An 11,483-nucleotide genomic window follows, 5' to 3' on the forward strand; every position below is an offset into this window, starting at 1 on the left:
ATACAGGAAGTTTGTGGCAGAGCCAAGAACTGAACTGAGATCAGTCATAACCACAAGTCTGGCCTTCCTCTAAGTGCTGTTGGCTTTATCTTGCTGGTCATGTGAGCTGAACTGGCTCCTTCAGTATTGCTTCCAGTGCTCTCTGTTTTCCCTGTGGGAGCTTGTTTTTCTTCAAAAACCTAGGAATAAACCTCCAAATTATAGATAACAGTGACATCTGTAGAACATGTTGTATTTTAATTAATATAATGAGATCAAAAGTTAAGCATAACTTACCGAAATTCTGGGGAATTCTATCTAAAACTTTACTATATTATCAGGCTTTTATATTTTTAACCTGTCTTAAACAGAGTTTATGGCAGTCGTTGACATTATCACACAATTGTCGTATCCATTCCTTCAAGAAAATTAAGAGATGATCTTGACAATGGTCTCCATAAAATCTGTAAAAGCCAGTAGGCAATGATTTCTGTAATGCACGTGTATGAGAAGTCAGTGATTGTGCTGATACCCTTGACTTCAGACCAGAATAAATGAGCAACAATGAGACAGGCCATAATGAGCTATCACCTAAAGCTTTTTTTGTATGGATGTCGTGGAGTACCCTTTGGTGGGTGTTGCTGTATTGACAGTAGAGGAAAAAGACTTTAAAATCTTTCTTGGTTTCTTTTGGAATACTTAAAACAGCGCCAGCACCAGTTCATTCCTACACCCCTGCCAACACGGAGCCTGCGAGTCGCCCTCCCTGGGTAACAGATGACTCCTTTTCCCAGAAATTTGCACCTGGAAAATCCACCACCACCGTCACAAAGCACATCCTACCAAGGGGTGCTCCGGTGCTATCTCCTACCACAATTCCTGCTTACCCGTCTCCAGTTTCAACTTCTTCCCAGCCCCCTGCCTTAGCCCGGGGAACAGTTCAGAGGGCGGAGCGTTTTCCAGCCAGCAGCCGAACTCCTCTCTGCGGGCACTGTAACAGCATCATTCGGTAAGGTCGTGGGCCTTTGAAGAGGGATGAAGCAGAAAAAAAAGTATCAGAGAGACTGGTTATTGTACATTAATATACAGTTCCAGAGCCTAAGACTCTGTTAAATTACCCAGCAGGGATGTCTGTTGTCTGCTTCATTAATTTAACATTTCCAGAGCTCATTTTGTTGTTGTGTGTTTCACTTTTTATCACTGCAGCATTATACATGCTAATTGTTTGGCTCTTGGGTGCTGCAGCAAATCCCTGCTTGATTTTAAGCAGGTTTCTGGTCCTAAGGTAACCCTTTGAAGGAGGTTTGTGCAACTTCTTTGGGAGAGTTAGGGGGCTGGGAGCAGAGGGGGGATTGTGGAGAGAAATGGAACAAGGTATCATTTTGGAACAGCAGCCAAATGTAATTGTTGCTTTTGTGTCTGGAGAAAGATAATGCCTACACTCTATTACCAGGGATTCGTAGCTTGCCTCTCCCTTCTCTCCCAATTCATTCTGCTGGACCAGTGCCTACTGTTAGCCTTTGCACTGCTATCCAACTTTAAGTAATCCATGTTTAATGACAGTCTTCCCCACTAAAAGGAGCTAGTTTGGTGATGTGGAACTGCTGATTATTGTCCTTAATAGATTCTGGAATGGAAATATTCCAGTAATAATCATTATATCTAACTGCAATCACCAGAGTCAATCACCAAAATGAATTTAATGTGTCTTCCACATAACAAAACAGCAAGTTGTCACCTGATAGTCTGACATTTCTAGAACATGCTGCGCGCAGTGCTGTCAGACAGAAAGAAGGTAGGATACTTTAGGAGCTGTTGTGGGGTGTGGGTGTGTAAAGATGGAAATTGGCCTGTTATTTCATGCTTTCAAATAGTAGCATTGTCTTCTGTTGCCTTTGGCCTTTTCTTCTTGCCTTTGCATCTGCTTACAAAGACCACTTATAGCTATGCAGATATGAAAACAATTGTTTTTTCCAACAGCTGTCTGTAAATGCGGTGTACAAGATCAAACAATAATGAAATGTTTTAACCAGTGTGTTTTGAGTAATGGTCTTGAAAAAGACCACTTCTGTTCAGGTTTCTGAATATGATTTTAATTTGCACCTCATGGTTCAAATAGCTTCTTTCACATGTACATGCTGTCTGAGAAAGTGGGTTTGCAATCAGGGTCATTCAATCTTTTTTTCACAATACAAGTAAGATTAAACAAGATTACAAATAAGTTATGATTGTTTCCAGAGGTCCTTTCCTGGTAGCCATGGGTCGCTCTTGGCACCCAGAAGAATTCAATTGTGCTTACTGCAAGACATCCTTGGCTGATATGTGCTTTGTGGAGGAGCAGAACAGTGTGTACTGTGAGCGCTGCTATGAACAGTTCTTTGCACCGACCTGTGCCAGATGCCACACTAAGATTATGGGGGTAAGAGAACAACAGTAACCCTTTCTGCAACTGCCTGGATCCCTGAAATAGTGAAATAGTTTTGACTGTAAGCAGTGAAGGCAGATGTTTTATTATTTCATCCTTTTAAGACTTATTCCCTGACTTGTTGATTATTTCATAATGGGAAACATATTATTTTATAATATTTTTTTCCATCAGAAGTCTTGGATATTTCTGTACTTTATTGAGCTCATAGAATATGTAATCCAGGTACCATCTCAGTGAGTGTAAAATAATACTTTCTGGATCGTTTTTTGCTATTTGCTACACACTATGTTACTTTTATCTCTCTCTTCTTTATAGTAAGAGACTTGAATTGGGTTTTTGTTTCTTACACAGGATTTAGTCAAAATTTCAGTAGAGAAATCAGTGATGTTGGGAAGAGGCCCATTGCTCTTGTTGCACCTCACTGTTAGTTGGCAGCACAGGTGTTGACGAATTCTGCTGGTTTCTTGTAGTTTAGAAAATACAGAATAAATACAAAGATCTGAATTCCACAAAGCAAAAAATACATGCCACTTTTGTCTTAAAGGACTAATGTACAAGTAAATGTACAATTTAATTTGCTCTCCACATACCTCAGATGGTGGTGAGGTTGGAATACCATCAATAATTTTAGCGGTGTATTTATGCATGCAGTTGTAGGGAATGTATGACTCAGATGAAGAAGCAAGGAGTCCCCCACTGGTTTTTCACTGCTTAGCTGTCACCTTTTGACATCTGTCCAAATGCTGGCATTACAGATGCTCTTCTCTGCAACTGGCAATTAGGGGTGGCAGCATCAGACATTGATGGTGAAGCTCTGGCTCCAACCAAGTCTTGTTTGCTACTGCAGCAGAAGGAGTAATTTATAGCAGAGTGCTGACTTAACCTACCTAATGAATGCTGGCACAAATCAGTTTCCCATATGGATTTTCATCAGGAAAATAGCAAAGATGCCAGCTGCCTCTATTCATATTAATAAGATTTCTCAAGCTATTTTTGCTTCTTACCTCACTGAGGTTCATAAATGGATCCAAACCTATTTATCAGCAATAGTTGTTTTGCAAACATTAACAGAAGTTAATGAATCTCAAATGGTGATTCTCTAATGAGATATATGGCAAATCTAAATTAGACTATTCTTTCTATTCACTGGATTGAAAGCATGGAAGATGACTTCAATCCATTTTCTCATAATCACTGGACATTAAAAACAAACTTTAAAAGAGAAACAGAGTCTATGTGTATAATTGGAAGCAACATAAAATAGGATCTAGCTTCTCAGCTGGTATAAATCAATGCTGTTTCACTGAAGTTAACAAAGTTAATTCACAGCAGTTATGCAGCTGGCCCTTTGAAATCTGGGCTGTTGGACAGAGATATAATGTCCAACATCATCCTGGCTACACGTAACATTGACAAATTAGCAGGTAAGTGTGCATCAGAGCCCAGTACAGCAGCTTTTGGACTTGGAAGACTTCTGTATGACAAAAGAATGAGGCAGTAATAGAGATTTCTCCATACTGGACAGAAGTAAGAGACTGATAAAATCTAGATGTGCTCAGTTGAAGAAAACATCAGAAAACACAGAATTGGGGTTTTTTTTGTGATAAACATGTGACTTAGGAACAGACATGCACACTCATTTTTGCTAATCATATAAGTTAAAAGAACCTTTCCTATTTTTTTTTTAGATTTTTACATTAGTTTGTGAATTGTTCTTGTAAGAAGCATAAAGAAATTAGTACAGAATCTGTATCATTTTGAAATAACAGACTTACACCACTTATTCCTCGTCTTAGAAAATTACTCTTTGAAATTTATTTAACAAATCATACTCTTGCATTGAAGAGTTCATACTGGTCATGGAGAAAATAATCAGAATCTTTGTGCAGAATCCCTCCTGCAATGGGGACTGGGCATGTTGATACAAACTGCTGGCTGAACCATGTTGTTTCACTTTGGCAAATACATTGTTCTAGAAAGCTTGCTGTCCTATTTCCTCTTTCTTTCCAAAAGGAGCCCAATTTCTGTCAATTATTTCTTTTGTGGAGGGGAACTGGCTGATACAGAAGGAAGAATTTAGAGCATCTCTGCCTTGTGTTTGTTCTCCAGGAGGAAGTTGCAGGGCTGGCTATTCTGCTGGAGATTTTTGTTTGTTTGTTTGTTTGTTTTACAGGAAGTGATGCATGCCCTAAGACAGACTTGGCACACAAGTTGCTTTGTCTGTGCTGCTTGTAAGAAGCCATTTGGGAATAGCCTGTTCCACATGGAGGATGGGGAGCCCTACTGTGAGAAAGGTATGGCAGTCTGGACAGTTCTGCACAGTAATTGTGTGCTTCATGTTCATGGAAGCAACGTAAGAATAAAGCAGCTGGGGAACAAAATAGTAGGAGTTCCCCATCCAGCATGGATTTTGTTTCCACTCTCCACACATGCAAGTGTTTGTGTCTGTATTTTTCTCCAGTCTGTATGAGAGAATGGCAAAGCACTGGCCTTTGCCTCAATGTCCACAATGCCTTTCCTCACTTCTCTCCCTTATGTATTATCATACTTTGCACTTCCTTCCCTACACATTTTCCCCTGTTCCACTCCCCTCCTTGGTAGGTTCTGCTCACCAGAAATGAAAAATTAGTCTTCTAGGGCTGCCCACAACCCTGAGTTGCTGGAGCTGTGACCTCTGATGCTGTTGCCTCACCCTAGAATTGTTCAACCAACACTTACGAAGAGATAGATCTGCACAGATGTGCAGCACATGGTGGTGCAGATTTTGCTTCCTGGCTGCTGCAACAAACAAACTGCTTCTTGCCAGCTAAGAAAGGGAAAGGCCATGTTTTCCCAAAATGGTACTTGCCATGCAAATGTGTTGCCTGACATAGTCAGGAAGGAGGTTAAGGTTTAAGTGATATTCCCTCTGTATTCCCCTTGTGCATTCAGTGAGGTCCTGGCCTACTTCTTTCTGGAGATTCCTTTCTTATGGTTATGCAATTCAAATTTTACAAGTCAGAGTAGCTCTTAGTGAAGGAAAAAAACCATGCATAATGACTGACTGGGTACCAACCCTTTAAAACTGGAGGTTTTGTCAGAAGATCAAATAACTCTCATGGATTCCATATACCTTTGGAATTTCCACTAATATTTTTCAATGTCAAACCTTTCCTAATCACACTTGATAAAGTAAAGATGTATTAATCAGCCAGTATGGGGTTTCCATAATGTTCTCTCTTTATGCAAAAAGAATATTATTACAGGCATGGAAACTTGTAACATTCCCTTGTCATTAGACTCTTGTACAACCATATGTGTCCTATGAATAAATTCCACATATATTAAAGCTAATTTGAAAGTATTGTGAGCAACACAACTTCAAATTCAATGGATTTTTTGTATGTCTTCTACATTTGTGATGATATATGTCATACTAACAGGGGGTTCTGGACTGAGTTTGTATTTAAATAATGAAAGAAAATAAGCATATTTCAGTAGGAGTGTTGCAGTAAATGTAGTAGGAAACTGAGCAAAAACAATCAAAACATTCATTGTCTGGAAACGTTCTAATTCTTTTGGACTTAATATGATTATGTTAAGAGTTTGTTCTAAGTTTGCTTTTTGTTTTATTTTAGATTATATTGCTTTGTTCAGCACAAAATGTCATGGCTGTGATTATCCTGTTGAAGCTGGAGATAAATTCATTGAAGCTCTTGGACACACTTGGCATGACACCTGCTTCATTTGTGCTGTAGGTTCTACATCAAATACTATCTCGTTCCTTTATACTCCTAAATTGTGTAGTAACATCAGAGAACCTGAAAGCAGTAATAACTAACATATGCTTAAGGATGCAGATGGATGAAATTTCATTCTTTACTTCCATTTGGAGAAGGATGGGAGTAATTTTCCTTCTCCTCCATAACTTTTACTAGTATTATGGAACTTGACCATCGTAAGTGAGTGTTTTCTAATAAAACATCCAATTTTAGATAGTACATACAGCAGTACAAACCACTATTGCTGTTATTCTTTCCAGTGTTTGCCAAATAGAGATAGAGCAAGACTGAAAATAAATTAACACCATACTGAACAGTATAACCATAATCTTACTTACAAAGCAGTAAAGTTTGTATTTCCATGCTGAATGCTTGTTGAAACTTGCAAAAAGAAGTCTGTTTAGACAGCATGAATAGTAATTAGCATAGAAGTTGGTCAAACTCATCAATCTGTGGTGTGCACATAGCTCTGGAGATTGGCCATATTCCCACACTCTGCACACAAAGCAGAAAAGTCCATATGATAAACAGTACTTTCATCTGGTTCTAATACCACTGAGCAGCTCTGCAACATATTATTCCTAAAGTAATAATATCTAGAATCTCTAATTAGCTAAAAATAGTATGTTGGCCACACCAAACTGACAGCGACAATTTCTAATGTTTGTTTAAGTCTAAAATTTAGGTAGGCTCATTGAAAGTATAGAAATGTTTATAAATATCTGAAGCTAAACTAGCTTTATAAAAAAGTGTTTTGTGAAAACTGAAGTCTTTTGAAAATTCTAACATAGGAACACTAAGCAAGTTTCCTTCACAAGCTAACAGCTCTTAATCACTTAAAAATATTCATGGCTTATAAAGACACTTTCTCTGAATATTTCATGCTTGTTCATTTGCCTTAGCTGCCCCATCTTCTGTGGAAATGATAGCTTTATTATGTGTTGTTAATAAGCAATTCTCACAGTGGGGGTCTTTTTAAGGACCTAACTTGATTTCTTTCAGTGGGTTAAATCAATAGCAAATCAATACAATGACTCCCAAAGACTACCAAAGAAATGCATGGGCAGAAGAGCAATACATTTGAAACTGATAGTCACATCTTTCTCCCTTTTCTTTTTCCTTAATTATTCCTGATTGCAGTTATTATTAATTCTAGGTATGCCATGTGAATTTGGAAGGTCAGCCATTCTACTCCAAGAAGGACAAGCCACTGTGCAAGAAGCATGCCCATGCCATCAATGTTTAGAAGAAGAGTTGGTAGCCAGTAATGCTGGGGTAAAACAGATGACTAACTGGGCAACCATAAAGTTGATAACCATGGCTAGCACTTCTCTCGGTAAAAGCTAGACGTTGGTACTTCTCAAGTTTAACTTTACCCTCTTTCATAAATGCAGAACGTGCTTTTTGTGAAGTTCATACAAAAATTATTGGATGAGCAGTCAAAACCATGAACTAGTCCATTATTATAGCAACAGTTGGCGGAAATATTGAAATTAACTAAAACCTTATTCTAAAAAGCAATATGCAAATATAGTTTCAAGTTAACTATCCACAGCAGTTTTACTGCTTAGACCACACATTGGTGTTTAAAAACAACTGGAAAAATACTTCTGTATTAAGTCATTTTCTTTCACAGCAAGAATGAGTAAGTGCCATATGTACAGTCATCTGTAGAACCAAAGGCCGTAGCTTTCAAATGGAAATAAATAGATTAGGGCTTCCTCTAGGAAAAGTGAGTGCTGTTCCATTATCTTGTGGTGCTACCTCATAGCATCAGATATTTTAGATTCTTTCCAAATAACAAGTCTGCCTTGAATCCATACGTAGCTGGGAAGCCTAGGTGACAATCCATAACAGTTTAAAAATAAAATGGTTGGGTCAGCCTTGCTAGTGCACTTGGCTTCTATGTGCACGGTAGATAATTCACTTTCAAATGCTAATGGAAAAGGACAACTGGCTTTCTCCAAATTGCTCTTACATCAGATGGAATAGAGCTGACTGGAAAGGCCAGCTTTTAATTCAAAACCAGTTTTCCTTTCCTTCTGAGGAAAAAAAAAGAGATTCAATCTTGCTTTGGTTTCTAATTCCCACTGATGTCAGAGGGAGGTAGGAACCTACATCTGGACCTTTACACAAGTAAACACAGAAGAAACACATGCATCTAGCACAGCTAGGTTGTGGGAGACAGCTTGCAAAAATTCCCTCCTCTATCCCACATAAATAGGAAAAAGGCTTTTTTTCCTATAGTAAATGAATGTGTATCAAAAATCCATAAAGCAGCAGGCACATACTCCTTATTTCTTTCCTTACTTTAAATGCAGCACATCATGAATTGTAGCACTATTTGCCATTGGAAAACAGTAGTTATGTTGCAACAATTAGGATAACCATACAGTCATCTTTTCTAATAACCATCTATCTTAATAGCTTGAGAACAACTTTCAAGTTGTTCAGACAGTTATTCATAAAACTCTTTTTTCAAATAAGCAATACTTAAAGTACTGACAATACTTTTGAATTTTTGAATATCAGTGACTTTTATATGAGAGACAGCAGTTCTGTCTGATGGAGTTAAGATGGAAAGTCTGATCACCATTCAAGCTTTATTAACTCATTTAAGTGAGAATTATGATGTGTGTGTTGACAGCTTGCAGTACTGACAGTTTTGAATTAGTACTTCTGAGGCTGAGGATGCTTTCTGTGGGCCACATGCTGGTGCCATCTGCACCTATTTTACCTTGTGTTCTGAGTAGCAAAAAATTACGTAATATTGTCTGTCTTGTCCCTCCCATGGGTAATGCCCATTTCATTTGTGTGTCTTTTAAGGGATGAAAAACTATCTGAAGCTTGGGGAGGAATAAATGAAATTTGGAGTTCTAAAACAAGAGTTAAGTTAGCTGCAGGCAGTCTGCATCTTGGACAAAATTAACAACCTGAACTGCCTGTGGCAGTTTTGACATGTATGACCTGTATTTATTCAGTAGGTATCTTAGTTTTCACTGATCTTAGCCGTGATCTGATCTGAGTTGCTACAGGGTCAGATTTTTGTATGCATGAATTATTCTAAAACACTAGTACATTGTATGCAAAGCCTTTTGTTTGGTTGGTTGGTTGGATTTTTGTTTGTTTGTTTGTTTTGGATTTTTTTCTGTAAGCAAGCAAATTTTCTATTTTCACTCGGTGCTGGGCTGGTGTGAATATGGTCCCATAGATTACAAAATCCAAAGATCTGGCTCATAATATTCTCCAGAGGAATATATCGTAATTATGGAAGTTAAATATTTTTTTCCACTCCTATTTGACTTCATTAAATACATGTTCACAACAGTGAGAAAATTCTACATTTCCTCTTCATTTTTCAGTGCCATTCAACAAAATGCTTTTTATTATTATCTCTTATTTGAGAGAATTCACATCAGCATACTTTATACTGAGACTGTATTGAAGATATTCTTTAGGCAGATTTTTGTCAGTGTTGGCCACTGACTGGGACTAATCTCTGACTTCAACATCAGAATAGGGAGCCAGGCTCCATGGGAAGGGCTTGTGATGGATGCCTCAGGAGAATTTCATGAGGTCCTTCCCCTCTGAGCTGCATGTGTTTATTTGTGTGTGTCTCATTCTCCCCTCCACCTTCCCCCTCAATGTCCCTGTAAGCGTCCTCTTCACTGGCCCCATGGAGGATAAATCATTTTAGGATCTGGCCGGAGATGTTGGGCTGCAGCTTAGGAGAGCAGTCAGTCAGTGAAAAGCTGCTGGCAGGCAGCTGGGGCTGCAGCACCTCACGGCCCCTGGGTGGGACAGCCCGGAGGTACCGGGACCCGGGGCTGCAGTGCGGGCAGGTGGGGGACGCTGGGACCGCAGAGGGAGCACCCGAGGCTGCCAGCATGCAGGGGCTCTGCAGGCCTCTGGCTGAGTGGGAAAGATGGGGAGCCCTTCCTGAGGCTGGGGTTGGAGCAGGGAATAGCCAGCTAAGGGCAGCTCCACCACGCTGCATGTCAGAGTTGGGTGGGGCAGGGAGGCTGGGTAGGGGCAGCAGGATCACTGCAGTCAGGGAGAGGGCTTCAGGTTAGAAATGAGGGTACAAGTAGCTCCCGGAGCCCAGAGAGATGGTTTGGATACGTACAGAGGGGTGAGCAAGGATCCAATCTGGTACATCTGAAGTCTGGACTGCAGGAAAGGGAATGCAATGAATGTGAGCAGAGCTGAGCTGGCTTGCAGGGTGGCAGCAGTGGAAGTGCAGCAGCACAGACTTCAGTGGGAGCTGTACTGGCTTTAGAGAGTCCTGAAAAATTCCTTGGGCAGAGAACTGTAGCACATGCCCTGACTCCAGCTGGTGTCTGAGCAATTGAGATTAAAGCTAGTTTACATATGAGGTACAGCGATATCTCTGAGTGAAGAACAGAGATACCCTGAGGATTATCATGTAATAAAAATTTCCTGTTATGACTTGTGCTGCTTCATAATGTGGTCCAAAAATAGGGAATCCACGTAGCTGCCCTTGATATCTATATTACGATGTAATTTTTGCACATATCTGAACCAGAAATTTGTGAATAATAATGTAGCATTTTAACTTTCACAGGGGTAGAATACCACATAACTGCTGATACTCTTCTGCTACATCACTTTGTGATATGAAGAGGGAAAATTGCATATATATATATATATATATAAAATAATATATATCTCTAAAACTCAAAGTACGGCCTTTAACTATCACGGAAAATAATGTTGTACAATAATATGCAAGATGAATAATGTGTACTTGATTATGTTTTATGTTTGTAAGAGATGCCTGAGATAAGTCCTAAGTTCTTCTGAATATTTCTTTTCATTCTAATTAATGTGAGGTTTTACTCAATAAAACAAAGATACTGTACCTCTGAATGATCAATTAAAAATATCAGTCTTTTGTCTAACTAAAAAGTGTTCAATAACTTTTCAGTCAAAAGATTCAAAAGCTTTTTTTAATGCTTTTCTCTCTTTTGATGTTCTTTTTGCAGAACAGGGCAAATTAAATGTTTCCAAATGAAGCTACTTTTATTATCTGGACAAAAAAACAGTCTTAGAACTCTTTTTCATTAGTTTTCCCTATATTGGATTCACACATTATACAATTCTCAATTCTAAAACCAATTCAAAACAAGAAAAAATATTTTTCCATTGGTCCTTCAGTGGTCAGTACTTTGGGTGAAATGTTTGGCTGAAGATTACTTGTATTTATGTTTAATAATGTGAATGTCCACAGCACTGAACACGTTCATTAGTGTCTAATGCTGGGCACACTAATGTTTTTTTGCAGTACTCATCTC

General features: G+C 38.9%; 1 protein-coding gene across 3 annotated transcripts in view; it reads left to right on the forward strand.

The window, feature by feature from the left end:
- The window catches only part of LDB3 (LIM domain binding 3), a 107,054-nt gene extending 95,823 nt beyond the window's left edge, over positions 1-11,231 (forward strand). For all 3 annotated transcript variants that reach the window (XM_030951397.1, XM_030951395.1, XM_030951394.1), the window contains 5 exons: positions 688-988; positions 2,218-2,398; positions 4,581-4,701; positions 6,025-6,140; positions 7,325-11,231. In XM_030951397.1, the coding sequence (XP_030807257.1) occupies positions 688-988; positions 2,218-2,398; positions 4,581-4,701; positions 6,025-6,140; positions 7,325-7,414 (809 nt within the window). In that variant the 3' untranslated portion in view covers positions 7,415-11,231. The remainder of the gene's footprint in view (positions 1-687; positions 989-2,217; positions 2,399-4,580; positions 4,702-6,024; positions 6,141-7,324) is intronic.
- The last annotated feature ends 252 nt before the right edge of the window (positions 11,232-11,483 follow it).

The sequence above is a fragment of the Camarhynchus parvulus genome, chromosome 6 (genome assembly GCF_901933205.1).
Source record: "Camarhynchus parvulus chromosome 6, STF_HiC, whole genome shotgun sequence".
Taxonomy (NCBI): Eukaryota; Metazoa; Chordata; class Aves; order Passeriformes; family Thraupidae; genus Camarhynchus; species Camarhynchus parvulus.